Raw genomic sequence first — 27,476 nt, forward strand, 5'->3', positions numbered from 1 at the left:
ACACACAGTCACTCACCATTGAAAGAGAATCGCCCAAAATTACCACTTTGCGAGAGCCTTCAGCAAACAGTGACGTCATGTCTACTGCAGATTTATTCATATTCTAACCTCTTAACACCCACCGCAACCATGAGTACCCACCCTTCTCTTTCATAACATGTCCCTCCCATAAGTGTTACCATCCCATATCCATCCTCTTTCTGCTCAGTTGTGTTCCTAAGACTTGCAAACACTCATTCGCCTATCAAGCTAAGTCAGCACCAGAGCTGTTAGGACAGTTTGTTGTGTTATCAATGACAGATAAGCGTGGCCAGACAGAGATTCAGGCCAAATGACTGCATAAACACAGCTGGACAGTCTGTTTTTTTGTCTACACTATCTGGTTGCAACTAAGATAAGGATAGGATGGATTTATGGAAAACTATCTGAATGTACTTAGAGATTAATGATCCAGAGGTGGACGATCTTCATAATAGACATTAAACAAGCCATAAACTCAGATCAGAAGTTCCGGATACATTTCATACAGTGAATCAAGGATTTAAAAGAGCTGTAGCAGAAAAGCAGAATATGCAGTCCACACATATGAATCTACATACCTAAGTGGTGCCAAAGAACGACTTTCAGAACGGATAACAATCAAGTAAAATCTAGACCTAAAAAGTAGAACTAAAAAATCCCATGAACAAGCCAAGTCTTAGAGCAGACCTTGTCTGATTTTGGGTCTCTGGCCCAGTGGTTTTGGTAGATTTGAGATGTTCCATGCCATGGTGCTGATTGATCAATTCCTGGTGGTTGAGGCATCTGGATAACATGTATGTGTGTATGTGTGTGTGTGCTTTTCAGCCTTCAAGCATGTGGTTAATGACTTGTAGGGGAAAAGATAAAGGAGGAAGCCCATTTATCCCTCATCTATAGGTACAAAGACAAAATAGAAGATGTAAGCCCAACAACATTTGGGGGGTTGGGAATAACTTGAAAAGCTATTGAAGCACATTCCCACTGAGAAAAACTGACTTATTCACTCAAAACCAAGATCACAGATCCACATTTAAGGAACTCCTAAAAGACATCCTTTTAACTCCTATATATGGTGAAAATGATATTTTCTTGCACGTAATAGAACCTATCTTTGTGCCAATAATTTCACTCATACATTAGATCAGTTAGTGAATATCACCCCCTGGTGGAAGGAAAATGAAGCCCTCTGATAGGGTGACTTGTGACTCACCACATGTATAGATGACACTGAGGTACTTCCTGGTGCCAGCGTAACATGGATCTCCAAATTCTCTGGTGGAGGCTCGGACCAGACAACTTTTCTTTCCCTGACAGCGAGCAGTGAGAACCTGCAGGGCCACAGATGAGTGGCATTCTGACAAACAAGAGAAAATACTTTTCATGATCACCTTCAATACATTTTCGAGTCAAGTGAAATAATTTCAACGATATTGTGATCGGTTTCTTTTGAATATTTTTCCACAATGAAGAAGAGTTGGCATGATCAGTTAGAAAAGAAAGAAAAGATTGTCTAATGAGTTGAATGATTTGAGTGATGTTCAAACCCAGAGGGCCAAAATATGCTGATTTCCTTGTCTGCAGTAAATGTGCAAAGAAAACATCTATAGTCCTAATTCAATGACAATGTTAAGCAGCACCTGACATATTCACAAATATAAATGTTTTTTTCTTTGCTGCTGAAGTTATAAGTAAAGGAAATTAAGACATTTTATCAATAAGGCTTCAAGCAACAGGTTACAACGAGGTCACATGTCATAGCTACAGAAATTTCTGGTGCCTTCTTTGAAATAAGTTTCCTACAAGTACTGTGGGTAAACATTGTCTTTGTTTCCACTGTCATAGGAATAAAATTTTATTTCTTAATTTCTTTGTTCTTTCCTGACATCTAAGCAGGAAATCAGAGGAACCTGTGCAATGAAGACTTATCCTTTTTCTTTTACATGTTCAAAGCAGTGCAAATGATTAAACAGGGATACAGACTTATAATTCAAATGGAAACCTTTATATAGCCCAATAAAGAATTCTTTACTTAAAACACACTGTTACTTTAAGGAAATCATAATCCCGCATTTATTTCACGATACTTTTGATTTCATCTCTAAAACTACAATGAAGGATCATGGGTATCTTATCAAGTCAGACAGAGCTGCAGTACCAGTTACCAGCGTGTGCACAAGATTGGATAAACGCCGTCGTTGATCTGACCTGGGACTGATGCTGTTGCTTTGTTTGACTGACTGATCAGATAACCACATTCCTTCATTTGAATATGAGAGATCAATTTAGAGAAATTGGAAATAAATTTGGCAATGACAAAAAATAATAATAAAAAAAATATATCAATTTAAGGTTTTATTTCTTATTAATTCCGTGAACACATTGATTAATTCACTGATTGGTTAATTTGTTATTTATTTTTTCTAAAAGCTGTATGTGACAAGTTACTTATTCCTGCTTGATCTCATAAAATATACTGCCAGAAACAAAGTGTAAAAATGTTATTCAAATACTCTCTACCTTCCTGTTTGTAGCTCTTTCGAAACAACAACAAAGGACACACAGACATTAACCCTCACACGCTCCCTCCCTTCTCAGCTCTCATGGTGAAGCCTCTGTCCACATCAGACCCACATAGAGAAACCTTCCTGGGGCCATACATTGTCAAAAGGATACCTGATACAGCATATGTATGTGCTTGTGTGGAGATCAGAGTAATAGATGGGCCTCTATGCATCATCGCTTAAGCGCATGCCAGCTCCTCCAGAACCTCTCATCTGCAGCTCTCATCATCTGGGAAGTCAAGTGTGGATGCACAGATGAGGCTGATTGTGAACGTTTAAGACAAATAGTGCCAATTTATTGTGAGAGGCAAATGCTTCAGAAACTATAAATTTGTGAATTTTTTTATATCACGACAATCTGACAATCAAAATTGAGAGCACTTAATGATATAACCCATGTGGGGTGATATGGACCCATGTGACTTCTACATTTCTCAAGATGAACTCCGGTGAAGCTAAACACAGGGGGGTGAGGACCACAAATAAAGCCAAAGTAACGTCATGTAGCATCTTGCGGGAATGTGGATGGGCCTTTGGTTTCGCATGGATGCCTCTCAGGTCTCCGAGGTCCATCTAAACCTCCAAAAACAACACAAGGAAATGAGCCTTTGAAAGTGGACACTGCGCTGTTACACTGTCTCCCCTGGTGGGCCCCACCGAGACCAAATTCAGTAAAAAGGAAAAAGACTGGTTAAGACTTGGCTCACACGTCAACAGGCCACAACAAATTATGGCACGGGTCAAAGGTCAAACGTCACAGTCAGGAAGAGTACGAGGGCAATCTGGTGGTCATGCATTGTGTCAACACTGGGAATTCTTGAAATGGGCCCTAATTGCGCAATCCTGTTTTATAATTAAGAAATATTACGCTTTAGCCTAGGTTAACATTTGTAATAAAATTGGTGTAATAAATCATGTAGGTTTCCAGGTCACAGTGTGAGCATTGCATCAACTTTCTCCATGTTGTGAGCATGCATCAGTGTCTGTCCCTTTTGACATGGTTCATATGGGTACCCGGACAATCCCAGCTTGAGCTGACACACTGGAATTCCCAACCAGGATGTAGTGGGGTGGAAGCCTGTGGGAACCAGTGAGTGAAACTGGATAAGAGGCAACACACCTCAAAGGTTACACAGTTCCCACTGTCACTTCAAACACATGAACTCATATCATCTGCAATTTGAAATTAGTCTCAAGTAAACTTAGTAACAGTGTTGTTGAATTCTGCTCTCAAGATACTAGGACAGAAAATTGTACATTTAATTATTTTTGCTTATTCTATTATTCCCAGAAAACAATGTTTTGACTATAAAAAAATGTCAGTTAAGTGTCAATAAAACTCACTATTCTTCTCAACAAGTAACTAATTAAATCAGCAATAAAAGAGCACAGCAGACGGATACCTTTGTTATACCTTAGGTATAAAATGGTCCTAAGGTACAGCCAGGTGCTGCTAATTAAGTGCAATTAAATGCACTTAATAAACTGATCATCAGAAAGTGTAACACACTATATAAATGCAGACCTTTTGGCAATTTGATGGTCTGGAGCATGCAGGTGTGGGTTAATACAATGTTAAGGACGTCATCAAGACATCAGCAAGGATCTTAGAGAAGCAATTGTTATTGCCCTCAATCCTGGAAGTGTTATATGGTCATTTCTAAACAATTTTGACTCCATCATATTACACAGAGAAAGATTATTAAGAAGTGGACAACATTCATCTTGCCAATCTTCCCAGAAGTGGGTGTCCCAATAAATTCAACACCAGGGTCAAAATGTGCAATTTCCAGAGTGTCAAAATCCATGATGGGAATAGGAGGATCCAAACACAGGACTAAATAGGTATTATAAGTTATTGCAGCTAAAGTTGGTATTACAAGCTTCATGGGACATACACTGTTTTGCACTGCTGCTGCATTTCAGTTCAGGTCTTGTCAAATAAATATTTTTTTCAATGTCGTGATAGGTAAAACCTTAGAAGGACCTTAGAAGGTTTGAATGCTTAAATTAAATCTATTTTTTCCATCTCCCAAGCTTGGGTAAAAGGCTATTTTCTCCCTAAAAAACAAGCAATGAAACTCAACAGAATGACTGCGTATCATGATCATCTGAGTATTGCCTTGCATCACATGTAGTGCTGCATCCCGAGGACAGATCAGAAGCAGCAGCATTTTGGAATATATAGCAAGGAAACATTGAATAGAAGAGGTTGTTATTCCTATCAGCTGGTTATTATCTGCTCTCGGCCTTAAAGTGCCTGAGGATGTATTTGATATTTTGTTTCAGAAAGTTTTTTTGCTTTGTTGATTGCTGCTTATCTTGAATTCATATAAATGAACATTCAGACAGCGTATTTTAAAAAGCTGTATTTATTGATTCCTGGACAAAACTAAAGACTTCTGTGCAGATCCGTGTGCGAGTGTAAATCTGTGAGTGTGATCATCTCTGTGTCCATGTGTAAACACTTCAATACATCGTCCTGTTCCTCGTGATGTGCTTTAATTTTCTCCCGTCCTCTCTTTTACATCCCAGAGGGCTTAGTTGAGCTTGTATGCCAAAATGAAAACATCCTCCCTGACAAGCGAGTCCACTCACAGTTAGCTCCCCATTAGCTGAAGCTTTGATTCCCTGGAAGGGTGATTAGTCGACCACGGGGCTTACAGAACACTGGTGGGGCTGAAGGGGTTCAGAAACTGATAGAGACTTTGTGATACAAGAGGATGGAGACATGCATGTAGTCTTTGTCCACTAACTCAAACGCACACACACACACACGTACATACATGGTATTTAGTTTAAAAAGAGAATTCCTAAGGGTCTGACCTCCTCTGGCTCTCATTAGTGGTTTTAACGGAGATAGACAACCATACAACAGTCCTCGGTCTTACACACACATGAGGGCATGAATAACCCTTGTTACCTCTAACCTTTACCCTCAACCATTTTCCAAGCCTGTGCACCCACCCTTCTCTACTCCCCACAACAAGAACAGGCCTATAGTTCAGAAAGGAGGGTCTAAAGTCAAGAAAAGTGGCGACTGAGAAAAGGGAGGAGTTTCCTGGGCAAACACACTTATATACAGTCACTTATTCTCACCGATGACAGTTTGCAAAAGGAAAGAAAGACCAAGGTCATATACATCAAGCCACAAATACGAAAATATGAACAAAGTGCTGTTCTTGAATGAGTCGCTTATCACCCACTTCCTGTAAAAGTTACTGACTTTAGCTGCTAATGCAGTAAAAAGACAATTCAAGGAAGAGAACACATCAGTTCCAGCTGTTTGATTCTCTGTCTTGCGTGCTTTCAAAGTGTGTGCTGATATGCTACCTGTACCAGCAGCATCTAAGCTCACAGCTTCTGGAACATCTGTCATCTGTCGTAAACATTTAACATTGATTGTTACAAGTATCAATGCTGGATTGTGTACCAGTTTCTCAGATTTCAAGATCTTTTAAAAAGCTTCCATCATTTCACATAAGAAATAGCATAACAATAACATATCCAACAGAAAGTTTCACTTGTCACAGAGCCCTTATATTCAGACTAAAAAACTGTAGACAGAGTGTATTGTCAGTATAGTATATGCTGGTATGTGCTCTGGATGGCAGTCTGACAAAACTATCAGTGTTTTCAACTGGCAAACACATACACATCCACACAAAGTACATCCATGGAAATTTCCATAAGACTCTTCCTGGTTTTTCCACCCACCCACACCTTTCCGGGAATTCAAAGACAATGGTGGGACAACCTTGTCACAAGTTCTCATCTCCTCTTTCACTCTGACTCACCTGCTTTACAGTATGCATCATTTGATAGGGACATTTAAGTTGTTAAATCTTAGTCATAGATAGGCAACATGATGCTGATATGCTGTGATAGATTAAAAAACTACCAAATGCTTTTTGTGGATGCCATTAAAGAATTTGAAACCATTCTCCCCCCGCACTCAGTTACTGTAAATGTTCTTTTCCCTGCAGAAGAGATACGTTTCACTATGACACAGTTGACTTAAGCATACGATACATTATTTCTAAATGTAAAGTATTCAGCAGAACATCCTTTAAGGCCTCTTGCACAATCAAACATGCGCACATACATGCAAAGAGTTGCTCTTTGCTGTGTTTGTAAGTTGATAGCAGGTTATGCCAGAACCATTCCACAGAATCAGAGGCACTTGGTTTGAAAACAGTCAACCCTATGCATGTGTGTTATCACTAAAGTCATGCATGAACCTGCTATAATTCAAAGCATACCAGTATGCAATGTGAAATTCTTGGTAACCAAGACACAAATGCCAAGGATGTTATTTCTACTGAAGCAAAGTTTAGTTTAAAGAGTCACCAACAAAAATCAAGTGACTAGAATATGTCAACTACTTCCAAAGTCAACACAAGAAAACAGTAACTCTTTTAAAGCCCAAATGCAAAGTCAAAACCAGCACTGACATGTCATTTATCTGTTCTGTATGTATCAGAGCCATATTCTTATGATGTCAAGAGTTACAGTGAAACAGATCACACCACACAACTGGAACAGGCATCCAAAAGCAAAGCCCTAAATTTTAACTACAGCTGTGCATTTTTGGCTTCTAAAGCGTAATCGTGATTATCTGAGAGACCAACGAGCCTGTGCATATGAGTATGAAATATCTTCTTTGATCTATGCACTCAAAAGTGAAAGCACTGTGGCCTTCCTGAAGGGATTTGAAAAAAAAAAAAGTCTGAGATCCTGCATGCCAAGCATGGGGGGGCTATTTAGATGTCAAGAGGTGTGTGTGATGTTAATGGGGCAGATGAGAGAGGAGGGCTGAGGCAGGCCCCTTTACTTTGAGGATTCTCCATCAACGCCAAGAGCTGCACCACAAAACCAAGGAAGAGACTAGATCAAAGAGGTCTTACTTTTGTGAGCACATGCCTCTGTACGCACTTGTTTTTGTTTGGTTTACTTTTCCAGGGCTTTCAGATTCAACAGGTAACCAGACAGCTGCTCTCATCTCTGCGTGGAAGTAAACAGACTTCAAAATTCAGAATCAAGTCAAATTTGCTTCGTTTTTGGACATTAGTTCCCAATGAAGAATCTACCACCGATTGTCAAGATCGCTGGTGCATAGAACATACTGTATGAGTAGTGAAAACAGTGCACAAGAAAACTACTGTAATATCCCTCAACATGACACTATGCACAGTGCACCCGGGCAGGTAGAAGCAGAGTGTGGGATCAGGGATCTCACACTTATTGTAGTAAGCAATGAGCTTGCCAGGAGAAATTACCACAACCTAACTTGTTGGCACATTCAAACACAAATTTAAAGAAACATAAAATCAAAATAGGTCCAAAACAAACGTGTTCATTATGTGACAGCACAAGATTATTCAGACATGCATAAATGCACGAGACATCATACCGCCTTCGGAGGGCAAAAGCATTGAACATAATTAACACTGTGTGTCTAAGCTGTCACTCAAGACACCCTCTATTCCTACTCCTGGTGACATGGAAGCCACATCAAAGATGGAGCTGACAGGGGAAATCCCAGTGTAGCACCACAAGTCTGTCTGGAAGAGCCTGGGGAGGTGGATGTGGGTGGCTGCAGTGCGCACACACTGTTCAAAAATCCTATAGCGACTAAACAGGAACAAAAAGGCATTTGTGTATGTCTGATGGACAGTTGATATTAACCCACGCAAAGCTGATTTGTCACAATAAACACGGCTTCTCCTCTGCTTTAATCTCAGTCCATTTCCCATCACTGCTCAGAGCTACTGTATTTAATCCTGAGTCTGAAACCAGATATGAGGCCTTCCCAGTCTCAGCTGCAATCTCTACCTGTTGCACATTCCTGATCCATCTGTAGGAGGAGGAGACTGCTTCAAAGTAGCCCTCAATACTCATGTAGAGTACAATAAGACACAGAGATGTATACATACTCACACAAAGTACTCTTTATATCTGTCTCTGATTACCTGGTGACTGACGCTTGTGTCAGCCTTTCAACCCCATTCTGACACCTCTGTTATAAAGATACTACTACACACACAGAAACATACACACTCACACCCCCGAATGAAATCTAGCCTTCTTTCAGACTTTCATTCATGCTTTCCAGCTCACATTCCTGCACACAGACACAAACACACACGCACATTTTTTCTTGATTTGTGGGATCCTGCTATTGACATAAAACGTAATATTGGCTCTAACTTTAATATTACTACTTAAACCTAACAATCCAACTTGTACTTAATTCTAACCATGACTGTGAAGTTCATCTTTAACCTGAAACAGCTTTTTGAAATCATATTGTCCAGCATTTAGGTCCCAACAGGTTTTGTGGGCCCCCAGTTTTCAGGGCAGGCAAGCGTTAGAAAAAACAAGTACACCCATACACACATATCGGGTAACTTACACCAGCTACTGGACTACTTGTTTACATACATAAACTCCAGTGTCCATTTCTTACCACGCATCAGCAAAAACAAAAGTGGAGCAAAATAAATCACTTGTAAGGCAAAGAGACGGTTGCTGTGGGTATTTTAATATCATAGATCCAAGCTTAGAGTCATTAACATTCCCCTAAAGAAAGACAAGTGTACATCTGTATATCTCGTGCACTCACACATGCCCATACACACACATTCATACTTGTCAGGAACTCAATATGTCCCTTTTCTACAGGCCAAAATCTGCACTTCAGCTGACATCTGATCTACATTCCACCCAATTCCTCTGGCAGTGTGTGAATGTTTGTGTGTCGTCCTTCCCTTAGCCTGAGTGGTGGTTTTATATATCTCAACGTGCGATGAGTGGTGATATGCTTCTGAAAGGTAAATTATCTATGGGAGATTACAGGATAAGTGTAAACAGGTTTGAATAGCTGGCATCAAGGTCAAGTGTGTGTTCCTTTAACAGCCTCTGAGGCAAAGGTGCCATAGAGGAAACGATGAATCCATGGAAAGCCACAACAACATCTTTAGTTGATTAAAGAAATAAATGAATCACAAACAAAAAATTCTGCAGGCATTAAGAGCCCGGCAGCATTTCATATATTCGTTTTGAAATGCTGTGTTCGAGTCCTGACGTGTTCAAGTCATTAATAAAACTGTTGAATTTTTCATCTGCGTGGGGTAATGACTTCTGGCATGTTTTTCTCACATAAGTGTCTTGGCAATAAAAATATATCGTATTTAAAAAATCAAGAGAATGACTCTCCCAAATTATTAATATTTATCAGACCATTTGGCAGGACACAGAGACTCAGTTTTACATAATTCAAACACAGGCACATAAATCTGATTTGGATTCCCAACTTGTGTCTTCATAAAAATTCTATTCCTCTCTAGTCTTCAGACTAACGCCATAAATGATTCCATGAATGAAGCACATGATCATATCGTTCCACAGTATTTACATCAAAATAATACATAATATCATTATCAATCATTGCTTGCCCTTCACTAAGTACAATCAGCGGATAAGATCACTTCAAAACAAGACAAGAACAAATAAGAACAAAGGACGAGGTTGAACCAGCTATTTGCAATCCCTCCACAAATTTGTTTTGAACTACTCTGCAAGTTTTGTTCACATGTAGCTTCTTTTTGAAGGATTTTAGAGATGTTTTTCCTTAAATAATTGACAGAATATTAGCTGTTGTCAATAATGAATGTTTATTTTATCTAACATCACTTAGCAAGATTTTTATTTTCTTAAAGAAAGAAAGAAAGAAATTAAGAAAAAGAAAAACTCTAAGAAACAAATACCTCTACTCCTGTGCTATTGTTTTGACAGATGACCGATAACAAGTTGCGCAGTGAGACTTGTTTCCAAGTCAGGCATAGAAGGCACAATGCTGTGCCCTCCTCAGAACAATGTTATGAACTCACAAACGTCAGGGAAAACTTACATCTTCCTCCCTTTCAGTTTCAAAAGCCAGGATATGAGCCGGTTGGGTCTTTTTACACTTTAATCTGCCAAACATGTTGCAGTAGTTGCAGCAAAAAAAGATGCTTGTGTAAACCCAACAAAAGGGCTATTAGCAAACTACTTAATTCTGCTGATATTAACAAACAAAATGAATTACCATGAGTAGTATTAGAACACTGGTGATTTACTAAATCATACTGCACTACTGAATTTTAAGAAACGTCTTTCCTAGTTAAAACGTTTGATAATGTGTAAATCTGTTAGTGGGAAAAGCAGCTTTCTCAAAAGGAAGTCAACGTTGCATCAAATGAGGTAACCTACAAAGTAGAAGCTTTTTAGGGCCAGCCATTGTGTAAAAATCACTTTTTTTTTTAACATAACGTGCTTGCAGCTTCTCTGCATTCTCAACTATCTGTGTTAAACTTGCTTTTTTCTTCATAGCACACTGGCAGCTTCTCCAGAAACTGAACTGTGATGAATCTCACCATGCGAGATAGAGAGCGACTCAACTCACCTACTGATGGGGCCCTCCTGTGGCGAGGAGGGCACTCCAGCGTCCCCTGCTGAGTTCGGCCAAACATGGCGGAGTAAACGGCGATCTGCATACCCCGTTTGCAGCTCAGCCTCATCCTCTCATCCTCACAGACCACCTTACTTTTATACTCATCTGTTGGCAGGAAGAGAGACAGGTTGACAACTAATTATACAGCAAAGTGTTGCCAAAAAACAAAATTAAATTAAGTCATTAATGTTAGAGTTAATCTAACGTGGTGCTCTACTGCATTATGAAAGTTAAAATGGTTTGAGAAAGGTGAAGTTATGCTTCTGTTCTTTTGCAGGTCGAGTTAAACTATTTTAGAGTATTTTTTAAGATTATATGTTTTAAAATGGATTTGCAAATCATTACTAAATGTATCATTTAATCTTCGTAAACATATTTATATTAATATTGTGTAAGCACAGAACACAGGGCCGTTTCTTTCAGTTAAAACAGTCAAAGATTGAAAAAAAGAGTTTTTTGGTGGACATGTAGAGCCATGCAGAGGCATTCCCCACACACAATCAGCCAAAATGACCTGTGACAGCAATGAGCAGCTCCACTGGCCTGTAAATAAAAACACAACAGCAGCCGTTTCTCCATCCATGTGGGGAGTGGAACAGGAATGCAGAATAAAGAGGGCAGAGAAAATGGGCAGGATATTTCCTGCTGATGGATTCACTCTTGTTCTCTCTCACACACACTCCCAGCTTTCCATCACATCCTCTATCCTCCAGCCACCTCTCCTTTCAGAGGCAGTGACACCTGCACGCTGCACCTCACCAACACCCCATGCTGCCTTTCTTTCTTCCCCTGAGAAGTCATTGGTTAAGTGACATTGAACAAAGAGCTGTTGATTGGCCCGAGGTCCAGTGGAGAAAGAAAAAGTGAGGAGGGCAGGGGATCAGTGGATTAATGCTCACTTGTGGTCACTCTAGTGAAAAGTTTCACACAGCTCAGTGTGGCATGGCTCAACGTAGCCCTGTGCCTCGAATAGATGCCAGAATCTGGGTGGGATTACTGCACTGTTGTGGCTCACCTCTGGAGTGACACTCTGAGCTTCCTGGCTCACGTGGGGGGTGAGGGATAAAGGGAAAAGCACACAAAGTACACATTACTTTTTCTAAATGAAATAGGAAAATCCAACTCCAAGAAAACAAAACACAACTCTGGCACTCAATGAGCTGTTCAGATTTGCAGCGGATTTCTACATCATACTCTAAGATTACAGTAGAAATCCCAGCCCACCTATTTTATCTCCACCCAGCTTCAAGTCCAAATGCTGCTGCCCTGCTGTTAATCGGACATAGGAAATCAAAATTTTTTGCGCTTGCTTTTTGCTTTGCAATTAACAAAATCTCATCAGTAGTGTAATAGTTCACTACAGAAATAAACAAGTTTAATATGTTCTGCAAGTACCTTGCTTATATTAAACCTCTCGACATGATATTTGACTTCTTATTGACCTTCTTTCATTTTTTTTCCCTGACGAAAGTTGGAAATTCTGATTCTCCTTTGTCATTGAATGCAGCACTATCCTGGAACCTGCCAGTATAAAAAATAAACTTGGCAAACCTTTGTCCATATGGGCAACAGTTCTTAAAGGGATAGTTCGCCTCTTTTGACAGGAAGCTGTATGACATCCCATACTAGCAATATCATTTATGAACATTTTCTTACCCCCTACTGCGTTGGCGTTGACGAAAGTAGTCTGGCTAGTTGGCTGCGGTTACAAAAATAAAGCGTTTTGCTTCTCAAAACAACATGCATTCAAAAGGGTAATACATTTGCATCACAAAATCGTTCTCCAGGAAAAAGTCAGACCTCACAATCACTTGGCGCTATTTTCTCTCCCTTCATATCACGGAACTCGGCTCACAGTACGCAGTAGGGGGTAAGAAAATGTTCATAAACGATATTGCTAGTATGGGATGTCATACAGCTTCATGTCAAAAGAGGCGAACTATCCCTTTAATGTTAGTCTCTGAAAAGAGGAATAGACAGACAGTGAAGTCCAGAGTTTATGGAGCAGCTGGCCATGATGTGCCATGTCATGGCGTTTTATTAACCTGGACCAGTTCAACAGATGACTTGTAACGATACTGTTCCTAAGAGAGGAATCTGTAGTAACTCTTCATGGCTGAACAATAAATGTGGAAATAAAATTGCTAATCTAGTATTTCTCAGTTTGGTGTGTGGTAGTCTGAGCTGGGTTTTCAGGGGGTGCTAGTGTGAGCTATTTAATGTCAACTTTTTCAGACGGTAATAACTGCTTTAATGTTTGTTAAGAGCTATCAATCTTAAAAGAGGCCAACCCTGCAGAGAAGAGGTGTAGAGTGGAGTGAGAGGGTTACTCTATAGTCTACACCCTAAAACTGGTAAATGTGAACCCAGGTGTGAATTCATTATCAAAAAAAAAGGAGCTGTTTATGGTCTTTCTGAGGTATTTTGACCAAAGCAATGTCAGACACATTTCATGAAGACTTTGACAAATTGAGAAATTGTGAAAAAATGACATCAAGTATCTCCTTTAATTTAATGAGGAGCTTAAAGAAAAGTTGTATGACTGACAAAACTACTCACATACCGTAGCTTATTGTTATGTTCCAAGTGTATTGTAGCTTTTGAGTTCATTAACTGTTACACATTCTGATACCAAAAACACTAATTACCCCTGCTCATGTGTAAGGGCTCTCTTATACTCAGTTGTTGACATCAACACTGCAGGCAAAACAAACTGGTAGCTGTTGCTATTGTAGTGTTGGCATGGATAACAGCGTTAGACTGGCACCTACAGGAAGAGGTATAAATCCACATATGAGCTCATTTCGGTCAAGCTAGCAACATAATCTGCAGTCCCAACAATAAATCTGGCAAGATTTTCCCTTGGTGTGAATGAACAAATCCCACCTTTGTGCATTTCTGACCAAATGCAACAAAGTGTGAGAAAATAGGAAGAATAGTCTAAGCACAGTCAGGGGGTGACGAGGGACTTACTAGGTCTGCATTTGTACCAGACAAGGAGGTATTTACTGCTGCCAGGACACTGGTCCGTCCCAAACACGCGGCTGTTGACAAGGATTTGACAGCTCCTTCTGTCTTGGCACTCATCCAGCATTTTCTAAAGAAGGAAAGAGTCACACAGAGTGGGAGAAGACCAAAGGCGGGTTTAGTGGGAGAACAATAACCCAACGATGGTGAGACCAGCAGCCTGCAAACCTTAAACCACTTCAAACAGACTGCTTATATCCATGGGAAGCCAAGGTAAGTAAAAAGTCTGGAAAGCTCCACTCTTCTTATTTCCTGGCGTTGCTTTGCTTCTCTAGTTTCATCATCTTTTAGCTTGCTGTAACCCAGGTGAGAACATTCCCACACAACATTATCCCAGAGTGAAATCCTAGTTGCTGGAGGAATGACTGGTGGGATTCTCTTCAGAGCCTTCCCAGAATTCCACTTTAAATTATATGGTTTAGTTACAGCAGGTCAAGAAGTACCGCTGGGGGAATGTATAAGATATAATTTGTGAATTTCCCCCCCAAAGAATTATGAATATTCTCACTGTGAGTGAGTTTAATGATGTGTGCAAACTTGAAGAATAAGTCTGGAGATATCAAATTCCTTATTGTTAAAGAAAGTCCCCCAAAATACCGAACCAACAACAAAATGTAACATATAACTATAAAAATAAAAATAAATAGAAATAACTGGATAATGATAAAAGAAAATCATCAGTAGAAAAGGAAAGTAATTCTTTTCTCCAGGTGGTATTTCTATAAACTGAACATTTTTAATGAAACATGTTGCTGACCCAATAAACCTAAAGTCATGAACAGGTGGCATGGTGGGATTCTTAAGGCTTGCATTCATACGGGTGGTACAGCAGTCAGTTAGCCTCTCGCTTCAATACAATGCACCCTCTGTTACTGTATTCATGGCTATCCTGTCTATTAGAGAAATAGAGGGTGTTTGACTCTAAAAGGCAGAGGGACTAAGAATAAACCTAACAACTGAGTGAATGCTCAACAGGAAGTCTTTGAGTTGGTGCTACAAAAAGGATCTTCTAGTCGGGCCACGTCCCAGTTTAGTAGATGTTACGGAAAAAATCCCATGAAATTGCATTGTGTCATAGGGGCATACAAACCTGTTTCTTCTTTAGAGATAGGAATTTGCTGGAAAACATCCTCACAAAGCATTATACAATCCAAACCTTATATACTGGACAACTAAACCATTTTACAGGACAAATTCTTCCTGGAAGATTTGCAGCTCAGACAGAGAGGTTTGTTTGTGTGGACTAGAGGGAGAATGCCAAAAGTGGGAAGAGATTCCGGTCTGGAATACATCTGGCATAAAATCTGAAAGGCTTGGGAAAACTAAACCTGATTCTAGACAAATAATGATTGCTATTGTGAAAGGAATATTAGAGCTTGGTTATTTACCTGTAGTGCAGTGGACACAGAACAATACTGAGCATCCTCCTGAGTGTGATAAGAACTTAGAAGGGCCTGGTAGGTATAAGGGCACTGCTGGGGATCAGAGGCACCTCTACTTCCGTAGAAAGCTGATTGGACGGTGATGGTGGTGCGTGGCGGACAGCGAACAGACAGGAAGTCTCCGTCACAGGCCTGCTCAGAGTAGTTCCTCAACACTTTGGACAGGTACCCTATGACACAACAAGAAAGTAAAAGTGTCACTGAATGCACACTACATTACAGACAAGAACTAAAACGGAGCTTTTCAAACAGAGAATGACAACAGGTGCTGAAACAATATGTAGTATGAGAAAATTGATGCGTGTTTGAACAATAAAAGTAAACCTATTCTAACTAACCCCAAATATAAAACTATGAAAAGTTAATGAGCACAGTGAGTATCTTTTACTGTGCTACTCCTCAGACCCAGCTTATTTTACTGTCTTATTTGCAGGTTCTCAACCACATTTACTTGCATCACTCAAACTGATGGCTTTAAGAATGAATAGAAACATTGTATGAAGCATTTCATGGACTGAGCTTTCTTTTCACACAGTGCAGTGTTTCAAACTAAAAAGAAAAAGCTGTCATTAACAAATAAAGAAGAGCCATCTTTTCACTAACTCGATTGTCCTATTAAGAATGTTTTAGAGAGCTGCTCCTCGGCCCGTCAGTCACTCAGGAGAACTGAACCCATCACAAAGACACCATTAACATTCCAGTCTGAGAGAATGAAACCTAGATAAAGGAGCAAACTGATCCCTTGGCCACTGTCATAAAATGTCTTGCTGAACTTTTCTGGCTCACTTACGAGCCAACTGCCACAGAGGAGATACACTGCTTCAAGTCTAAGCTTCCACAGTTTGCTAGGATTTTTATGTTCAGAATATATCCAAAATTAGAAGGTTTCTCATACCAAAGAACTTTATTATATCATGTGCCAGAATACATCATACAACGACTTCTCTACAACTGAAAACGTCCAAAGTGAGCTCAAGCTTCCTTCTATAGTAAGTGCTTTGCAAACACATTTACTGAAAAGTCAATACACACAAGCTCACACAAACTTACAAAGCGGACACACTGGGATTCAATTACCCTTATTTGGTTAACGTTTGTTCGGAAAGAGGAAATAACACAGAAACAGTGCTCCCTGACACACGCGTTAGCACACACAAAACACACACATTGTCCCCTTATCACCATGGCCACAGTTTAAAAGAGGACGTAAACGAGGGACATTCTCAGGCTTTGGAAAGGTCAGCCTCTCTAAATAGAAATGGTTATTAAACCAACATTTCTCCCACTACAGGTCCACCTGTGGATCAGCGAACAGGTGTACATACAGTCCAACTTTATTTAGAAGTCATTTGAATACCACCAACCATATCACCGTAAGGCAAACCAGAACCAAACCACAGTGCCCACTTTTGCTATGGCTCACATCTATGGGTATTAAATATATGCCAACATTTCTATTATAGCTGGATTTTTTTGCCTGTATTTATCTATTTGATGCAAATCTGCTAATGTTGGGAAGTATTCAAAATGACAAAAGTCCATCAATGAAATTGTGTCCGTGTACAACTTAGAGGGTATGTTGAGCAACTTTTGCATGGCTTAGATGTTGCATTGTCACAATATTATTGCAATTAGGATTATTTTAATTGTGTGTGCTTGACTAGTAATATTCCGCTAGCACACACCCCTATCTGCTTTGCCTGCCGCATTCCACAAAGGGTCAGAGGGAACTTGGCATTCCCCCTGGCAGTGGGACCACACATACACGTACATTCAAAACGTCAGCACCAACAATGTGGTCGAGACAAGACTGTTTGGCTCTTGAAAACAGAGTGTGTGGTGATGGTGTAACAGTATCACATAATCCAAAGATGGTATTGGCAAAGCCCCAGTACCATGAGAGATCAAACGTTTGTCTGGGCATCAGGACCTGTTTGTTTGAGGTTAGAACGTGGGAGAAACCGAGAGGACTCAAGATAGATGAGAGAATGTGCCCCTTTCTTCATAGAGCTGTCGTTGTGCAACAAGTTTAACACCACAAACAGTCTGACACTCCTTACTCCACCCTTTTAAAGGGGGGGCTGTGCAGAAAAAGCAAACAGATTATCTCACACAAACCCTCAGGTGCTTTCTAAAGAATCTATTTCTTCTTTGCCACCATCCCACCCTCCTCTCTTCTTCAGGATCATCGCTATTGTTCCCTTCACGTTACCTGTTGACTGAGGCCTCCTTTCAAGGCCAACAAATCAGGCAGCATTAAGGCACCTGCGTAGACCGCCCAGCCAATGACAGGTGTCCCTCAAAGGCAGAAGGCTGAACAATGCTGAGGAACACCCAGGCGTCTCTCTCTTCCTCCCTTTTCCTCCTCGTTTCTTTTCATGTGGGGCCAAACTCCTTCTGTAACTAGCTCTCTGCCCTTTCCTTTAACAAAAGCACTGCACTATTTTGTCTGCTGGTTTGTTTGTTCGATCATTAAAAGACAGGAGGTTGCAGTTGAGATGCTATTCTTGTACAAACAGCTCACTCTTGTCACAAATTGTATTGTAACGTCCATTTTTAATCTCTGCACAAGCAGCAGAGGGATCTGTTATAAACACAGACATAGACAACTGCACCTGCTGTCTGTATTTATGGTCCAACACAGATGGGATCTTGTCATGTGATGTAACTACTCCTGTTGGCCAGGGATAAAGGCCAAAAATCGTAATGCTGGAAAAATCAGTGGCCCTGGTGATTATTAGCTCCTCATTTGTGGTCATGTGATAACACTTAGGTTTGACACAGCAAGGGAGGAGATTATGATGGAGATTAGTGACGAGCCACTGTGTTGTGTCAACAACACAGAGGCCAATGTGAAAGGTTTCCTTCTTGGAATCAATGATTGATTACAATGCATATTATATATCGACACCATTTTACAAACGGAGGGGGTAAATATGCTTAAAAGCATGTTTTCATGACATGTACATTCATTGAAAAGTGCTCCTCTCCAATTCGGAGCCTCTGCTGCAGTCTTACCTGTCTCTGCTTTCAGGTCAGCTCTGACTAATTCTTCTCATGGTCCACTAAGCTGTGGTGTTCAGTGTCTGCTCATAATGAGTATTGCACTTATGAAATGAGGGCGGAGAAACGAGAGGGGTTTGACTATACAGCCAGCTCAGGTGGAGAGTCTGTGTGTTATTCATGCTCAAGGCTCTCTTCTCTTTTAAAAAGATGCCGCCTCTTCCAATTGGTCAGGCCTTTAGAATGAACAATGCACCGCAGCTTGAAGTATAACTGACATGTTATTACAGTGAAGGCTTAGTGCAGCCTCCTACTCAGCTGATTACTCCGTTAACTCTGTTTTATGTGCTTGCAAAGTAATGTTTGAAAAGCCTATTGCATTGGTCCAGACTGTATAATATTGTAGAATATTATAAGATTACAGCTCAGCTTAATGCCACACAAGTGCCTGTTTACATTGTAGTTTAGACATAATTAAGATGCAGTTGTTTTTAACAGTAATATCATGTAGATGTAGTCAAAGGCCCAGATTTTTTGAGTACTACAAAATTAAAAGGCTTTATTACGTTTCATCTAGGCACATTAGGTATTTAGGCATTTACAGCTTCATAACTTTATTGGTGTTATTTCAAGCAAATTATAGCCATCAAACCATCAAATGTTCAAAGACGCAGAGCTGCAGGCCTGCAGCAGGAGAAGGAATTCCCTTTAAGTGGTAATTTCTGGAAAGAATTGAGGTTTCACTCAAAGACACAGGCCACACTCTGGCAACGCTCAGGAGAAGGAGGGGGGGGGGGGGGGGCTAAGAATATGGTGCATGATGGAGAAGGAAAGTGGTTGATATAGAAAAAGAAAACATCTGTAGGTGGAGAGACGAAGGCAGATCTTTTTAAAAAAAAAAAGAAAAGCCATTGCTTACAGGATGTGGCAGCAGAGGGCTAAAGGCCAGAGCTGGTGGCTTTAGGCCTTGTAGTAATTACTTTCCTCTAAAACCACTGAAGCAGTACAAAGGCCTGCAGCAGGGCATGACTTTTAGATAAAACAACCTCTGGCTGTAAATCAAATGTGGTCAAAACTGCATGCAACTCTTTAGACCCGAGGTGGATCATTCTATTATGAAAGCTCAATGACACAGGTTGATGAGATATGGTGACATGAGCTGGACCTCAAAAATATTCAATAGGCCTACTTTTGAATATTTTTTTAAATACTTTTGAAAATGAACAAAAGTCTGCACTGACGTCACAAAGGAGGACATACAGCAACATGATGTCGAAGGAAAGGACGAGTAACTGCTGTGTTCATGCCAAGTACAGTCCTTACTGTTAAGCCATTCAGATTTGAGACAAAAAAATGCATTCCTAAAATACATTGCATTCCTCTGCGTACAATACATTAGTCTTGCTATTATAATCATGTCTTGGATTAGCCTACTTTCTTGCTAATCACACTATGGGGCAAAGAAAGAGCACAGAGATAGTCTGCTATTTGCTAAATAAGTCTAACATTTTCTACCTCTAAGGTACAATAACTGGGCAGTTCATTCAAAGTTCTTTTAATCTGAAGTGCGTGGTGAGTGAAACAGTGCAGGTTTTTCACAACTATTTGATGCACTGTAATGGGAGTATAGCTATGCTTTCAAATGGGGGAACAAACTTGTAAATCAAATGTTCCACAGTGCGTAATATATGATAACATTCATATGACATACAATATGACACAGCTAATAAATACATAGGTAGGATGTGTGAGCTGAGGAGTATTACTCTCATTTGGTTGAATTCAAATTCCAGCAAATTAAACTTAAAAGCAATCATATGACAGCAAATGGGTGAGACATGACAGAGTAAACAGAGAAATGGAAAAAAAGGTGATGGTTCTGGCGATTACTGAAAACATTAAGACATAATTCATCTTGACACCCATGGACCCGTTTCTGTGTGTTTCTTTAAGCTATCATGGGGTAAAATTAACTTGTTATTCAGACCCAGCACCGTGGACCCCCAAAGGTGGCAAAAACCTTTGCACACAAGTCATACAGGTGTGCACAGCTAGCTCTGCATTTACTCCTCTTTTTATAGCCTGTTATCAACAAGAGCAGGCAGAAACACACTTCAGATTTGGTTCACTGACACACTGAAATCCTGTGGGTTGGAAGAACCGGAGGACTGCGTGCTGCCATGTTTATCCTTTTTTTAAAATCACATCAAGTGTATGCCACATGAGATGTATCAATATCCTCAGGCATTGGTAGCCTTAACTTGAACTGAAGAGTTGCTAAAACATGCCCCCCCACCTTAAAGTGACTGCAAAGAGCCTGAGCAGCTGAAGTCATTAAAGCCGGAGACACAAACACAAACACTCTCATTGCACAATCCTTTCCCCTCCCTATTTCAATACACACATGCAACCACAAACACTCACATAAACCAACAGGGTCATGCAGAAGTGCACAAACCTCAACCTGCTGGACTTGTATAACACACTCTAGATCCCCCTCTGTCCCCTGCTGTCCTGAACACAGCTCATTTATTTATTTCATGTTGTATGAAAGGAAGAGCAGCAGTCTCCCAGCTTATAATGGGCTGTGTGTTTTTATGGCCCGGAGGTCTGAAAAGGATGACATAATAAAAAACATCCGGTAGTGACTGTACAAAGCAAAGCAGCTTCATGCTAAAAAGGTCTGTGAGCATGCCAGTATGTGTACGGGTAGCAAATTTTAGAGAAAATCAGAAAAAAAGCACCTTTAGTTGAAAATAAAATAAAAGAAAGCGAGAGAAGAAGATCAAAGGATCAAAGAGTAAACTGGAGGAATGTCACATGCTAAGTCAGACACGTATCAGGAGGGACATTCATTGTGAACAAGGAGTGCTGTGGAGAGACACATGAACACAATAACTCCTCTTTCTTGTTCCCAAATGCACACAGTGAAGGAAACAAACCTCTACTAAGTGGTCATTTAAAAGGAAACTAAAGCAGAAGCTTAAACTGACACTCAAAGTAAAACTTGGTCATCTTAGCACAAGGCAAAGCTTCAATTTTCAGGTTATCCACATTAAGTGTCCCCTGCAGACAATGAGAGGGTGTCCACCTGTCGGCCTGTTGTTCAAACTTATCCTGAGGGGATGAATGGATATAAAACATCTGCTGGCTTAGAAACGTTCCTCACAGTTTGACAGCGGCCACTAAGATTCCCCTGGGGAGTCCCCAAACCCAAACACTGGTCCCATCCAAGCCCTCCCACGACCTCTGTAAGCACGTGCCTTTCCTGATGACCCCTGAGGGCCATAGGGCACTAAAGGAGAGGACACTTTTTCTCCAAGTTTCTGAGCATGTGTCTTTCTTATCACTGGTTTGGATGAGATATAGGGTTGAAGGGTGAAAGAGCGAGGGCCACAGAGGTTCCGGGAACACCCTTGCTGATTAGGTTTGTGTGCATGTCCAGACGCCCACAGACACGGCACGTGACACAGAGAAAGACACGCAGAGATTGAGAGTGAGAGCCAGAGGAGGACACATATGTCATTTTAATGGTCACTTTTTATGGCTTGGGAGAGCTGGGTGGCAGCCAGACTGCCCATCACTAACCAGACACCACACAGATGCATCAGTTCGTAAGCTTTAATTGTCGCAGACTCGGAACGACAGATGTAGTCTTCTTCAATGAGCTGCACCACAACTGAATGAATTTAACCCTTAGAGCCACAGCAGCATTACAACTGTTCCAAAAACACAACGCTGACAAAATGTAAAATTTTCTACATAACAGACCTTTGTTCTGACTTCCTATAAGGTTTAAAGGGAAATACATATTTAAGGCAGAACATTAAAGAACATTTTATTTATTCATTTACTTCATGAACTTAACAAAGATTTTTTTTGCTTCCATTACAAATAAGAGAAATGTCCAAATTGTTTTATATTCTGGGGCAGAAATCTCCAGTTCACTACCACTTACATACACCAAACTTTCACATTTTACTCGTGCTTATATTCTGAATGAGTATAACAGAAAAGTTTGCCTATATCTCATTCATAGCCTGAATTTTAGAACAATTACTCTTAAAAAAAAATGTATGTATTTTTCTTTTTCACTGGATGTTAAAACAAGAAATCAACAAGATTCAACAATCAGCAAATTCATGAAGCCTATTCACATATTCACCTAAAATCCTTTTCTAGAAAAAACATCATAGCATGTGAAGGCTTTTAAAATGGCCATTTTCTTATACATAACAAAAATAACCAGATCTATTTGTATTAGATCGCTAACACAACATTTTATTGTGACTACTTACATTTGTACCAATTCATAAATATTCACCTTAAAACACACCACAGTCACTTTATAGTGTTAAGAAATGTAAATTCATATGTTTAATATCAATCTTTTGACTTGCATACTGAAAAACTGGGAGAAGACGAAGAAAGGAAATGTTCATTTCTCAGGGCCTACTTCACAGACTTACGACTGAAAACATTCCTAATGTTGTCCTGAGCTATGAGTTGACAGACTCTTAGACTACTCCTAAAAACTGCATTGTCCAGGGCTGTAAAGGAACCATAAAATTACATCTTTCTCACATGCGTGCACGGAGCCAAAGCTGACCACACCACAGAGCAACAAGAGCCACTCGTCTACCCGAGGCTGGAAATGAATGTCCGTCACTTTATGACCGTTTAGTGTCGGGCACAACGTTACAAAGTTACTACAGCTGTCGTGGGACAACCCACTTCTGACAAATGTAACCTTTGTTCATCAGGATCACCAAAATTGCACACAAGAAGAAAAGACTTCAGTCAGCATCAGAAAAGGATACTAAGCTGTGATAAATCGGAGTGTGGACCTGTGACTTTTAGTATGTTTTCTTTTTAAACCGTCTGTGTTACATATCAAATATAAATATTTCTTTGTAATAACATACGTAACATTTCGTGAATATGGGACAAATCATAGCGTAAATATGTAATGTGAAGCTGACAAAAAGTTTCAACGTGTCACTGAATGTTTTTTCTTTTTTTTGGATCATTTGTGTCGATATGGTTAAAAATAAAAATCTCTGATTGATGGTCGTGCAGAATCGGTTGTGCTCATAGAAAATATTTTCTAAAGCAAAACATAAACATAAGAATACTGAAGATTTTGAGCTTGACAGATGGGGAAGATTGGCAGGGAGAGGGGGCTACTTGACTGTTGCACTCTTTAAAGGGGAACTCCGGGGCATTTGAAGCGTGTTTCCATTGCTAGGGGTTGTCAAATAGTGATAGTAGGACACAGAGAGGTGCGTATCTGCGCTCCCTGTGTGCTGTCCGCACAGCATGTCATGCGAGGCTAATACGTGGTGGCTAAGGGGCAAGCGCTAACCCTTCCACGTAAAACAACAACTTGCACACTGCAGAAACGTCACACCACTTTATAACCCATCCGACAATAAAGTCACAAGCCTTACCATCAAAACCATATGCATGGTTCTCACATTACTGGCATGGGGACGTTACAAAACAACTTTATAAACAGCATGTAACTCACCGGCTGGTTGTAGGCTCGCGCATGTGAAAGCCCAAAAGAGTCGATGGAGAATAATCCCATATACAAAACAATTATATTCTCTAGAAAAACTGCGTTCAAGTATTTAAAACATTACAACAATACATGCCCAGTAATATTGTTGTAATGTTTTAAATACTTGAACGCAGTTTTTCTAGAGAATATAATTGTTTTGTATATGGGATTATTCTCCATCGACTCTTTTGGGCTTTCACATGCGCGAGCCTACAACCAGCCGGTGAGTTACATGCTGTTTATAAAGTTGTTTTGTAACGTCCCCATGCCAGTAATGTGAGAACCATGCATATGGTTTTGATGGTAAGGCTTGTGACTTTATTGTCGGATGGGTTATAAAGTGGTGTGACGTTTCTGCAGTGTGCAAGTTGTTGTTTTACGTGGAAGGGTTAGCGCTTGCCCCTTAGCCACCACGTATTAGCCTCGCATGACATGCTGTGCGGACAGAGCGATCTCCACACAGGGAGCGCAGATACGCACCTCTCTGTGTCCTACTATCAGTATTTGACAACCCCTAGCAATGGAAACACGCTTCAAATGCCCCGGAGTTCCCCTTTAACAGCTCTTACTGGCAAAAGTTTTTTCATTCAGGCGTGCTATATTCTTACAAATCACTTTTGACTGGCATATGTTATTTCTCAGGTAAAATTGCAAGGCTTTGGTGAGAGTTTCAGAAAAAATCACTCATTTACATTTTAATAAAAGCTGCCTGTAGCTTTAAGTGATGACAGGATACAGCACTTCCAGCCTGACATCTAGAAAAGTGAGCTTTTGATAAAAAGGCTATCATACAATATGATTTCCAGTCACTATTTTTTTCTGTGTATGTGCAGCTGACACACTTGTAACTATTTGTAGTCAATGTTTAAGTAGTGAAACCTGATTGGTTCTGCCCTTTGAGAGAACTTTACAGGTGGTCTTTTGGTCTGATCAAAAAGATCACTAAAATGTTCAGTGCATTTTTCTGTAGACTGAAGCTTTCTTTTGATAGATCCTATAAAGCATTTACCTTACATTAAGAGTTCCTTGATGTAGAAAATCAGCAGTCTTCCGGATAATTTAACTGCCACACTGGCTGGTGTTACGGTTAATGGTTCAATTGATTTAGAAAATTATGAATTAATAAAAAAGCTGTTGTTGCACTCAGGAATAAAAAATTATTCAAAAGAACCAGATTTTGAAAGTAAATCTGTCCACGCTATATATTCTGATATTCTAAAATTTGGTTAATATTTTGGAAAATCAAATGTACTATCATGACTAGTTATGCAACACAGTCAATGCAGAAATTAAACTATGTATTTATTTTCCCAGAAATCAAATTATCTAACTGTTTTGCAAAAAACTGCTGTTATTAGCGTCTGGCTCTGCAGCATTGCTGTGATCCATTAGCCTCCAAATTACTCCATCACTTTCTGCCCATCTCTGTTTTTGTCAAATACCCACAAACCCCTCCTCCCATTGAGAATCTGCTTTATCGCGTCAACAGCAAGACATCATGTTTCTAGCAAGGTTCAGGCATGTGTGGCGAAAAAAGATAAATAATTCCTTTAAAAAAAAAAAAAAAGAGCCACAGGGGTGGTTGGGCACTGTGACACTGAGCTTTTTGGGGAATTAACAAGCTTATCTCGGGGGCTGTTCTGTGAAAACAAACAAAAAGAGCAACTCCTGAGGAGATGAGAGAGTGAAAAGCAGTCTGCACCATGGAGCTTGAAGTTTTAGCTTGAAGTTTTTCATCTGTGCTATGAAATAAAATGCTGCTCGTACATCTCATGTATGATTAGCATACAAGGAGTGAATATTATACAGCCATATCATTAGCTCAGATCAAGATCAAATGCCAGAACCCTGCACAGATTTCCGATCATTTTGCAAACCTGCATTTGCATAGCTCAATATCACAAGCAACCTTTTACTAGCAACTATAAACAATCTAAACCCCAAATGTGTTGAAAATATGATCCATGTTTCCATTGCTGTGTCCAATTTCACGAATGCACAAAAAGGCTCCTAAGCTTGCATGAGGTGTTTTTTCTCTGTTTGAAAGACTTTATGCACTTTTTGCATATTAGGGGGCATGGAAACACTTTTGACGTGACTCACCAGATGTTTCCGGTCTGAGCCAGCACTTATTAAACAGTTCATGACTAACAAGTGTTTCCCAGATATAATTATTATTATAATCATATTAACAATTATCATGTCAGAGAAAACACATGATTTCAGTTTGAACTGAGATGGCTGGGTTTAGTTGTTAGAAAACATTTAGAAAAACATGCACATTTTACTGTTCATTGCCTGTGATTCCCATCATGTAACGCGGAGGCTGCCCAAAAACAACAAAACAACAACCTAGGAATACGTCAACATCTCACGATTTCTAACCGTGGATTGTAGCACTTCAACATTCTGAACATGTGGGCAAACAAACATATTACACATCTGCTGCTGGGACTTGGCTGCGCTAAAAGGAGAGCAAATCAAATTTGGGTTTGTTCTGCACAAATCAATTTCGCTTAAAAAGGGAAAAACAAGGGAGAAATCTGTTTCCTCCTCTCATTTGCTCCCTTCCTCTTTACCTGGGCTGGCCAGAGGGACCAGTAAGCAACTGATTAGCAGTGCTTTGGGGAGCGGGCTGCTGTAGCGTGCTGTAATGCAGACTGTCAGTCTGACACAGTTGGGGGGCTACACAATGCCTCCTTGTTCAGACTGGCCCTTCTATGCCCCACCTCTCTACCTCTCCATCTCTCTTGCTGTCTCTGTTTGCCTCAAGGGGTTTAATCAAACCATAAAAACCAATAGTATTCAAAATGTTTTTCACTCTCCTATAGCAAAGACAGAGGGCATGAAGAGGGTGTAAAGGATCAAGGGATGGAGAAAAATTTGAAAAGGAAGCCAGATCAAGGCGGACATGTCGACTCTTAAACCAAACATAAATCAGCTCCCGGGAAACAAAGTGAAAGACAGAAAGGAGGGAGGGAGGGAGGAGGGGCATCAAAGCATGGTTGACATTCTCCAAGCAGCAGAAAAAGGTGTGTGCGCCAGTTTTTGCATGTGCATGTGTGCATGTCACGGGGCCTGCCTAGAGTTTAATTCAACAGCCAGCACATAAGTAGGCTGCACATGAGCCTATCACCCGACCGCCAGTCTCCACCTCAACACTCATTTCTGTTTATTTACAGCTCAGTTTCATCCTTAAACTGACTGCTGCAGCCTTCTGTACTCGCAACAACAGACGCCACAATTTTTCTGATTATGCCTTCTGCTTACAGAATGAAGACGGATGAAGTTTGTGGTCAAAATATGACATATGAGACTGCATTCTTTATTAATCGCCCAATTGTTTCCTAAACAGAAACAGCCGA

General features: G+C 40.2%; 1 protein-coding gene across 1 annotated transcript in view; it reads right to left on the bottom strand.

Moving 5' to 3' along the window:
- The window catches only part of eva1aa (eva-1 homolog A, regulator of programmed cell death a), a 75,762-nt gene that overhangs the window by 38,230 nt on the left and 10,056 nt on the right, over positions 1-27,476 (bottom strand). The window contains exons 2-5 of the mRNA XM_075459495.1: positions 15,492-15,715; positions 14,050-14,173; positions 11,029-11,181; positions 1,232-1,375 (exon numbers count right to left, since the gene is read on the bottom strand). Coding sequence (XP_075315610.1) covers positions 1,232-1,375; positions 11,029-11,181; positions 14,050-14,173; positions 15,492-15,715 — 645 coding nt within the window. The remainder of the gene's footprint in view (positions 1-1,231; positions 1,376-11,028; positions 11,182-14,049; positions 14,174-15,491; positions 15,716-27,476) is intronic.

This window comes from Odontesthes bonariensis, chromosome 24 (assembly GCF_027942865.1).
Source record: "Odontesthes bonariensis isolate fOdoBon6 chromosome 24, fOdoBon6.hap1, whole genome shotgun sequence".
Taxonomy (NCBI): domain Eukaryota; kingdom Metazoa; phylum Chordata; class Actinopteri; order Atheriniformes; family Atherinopsidae; genus Odontesthes; species Odontesthes bonariensis.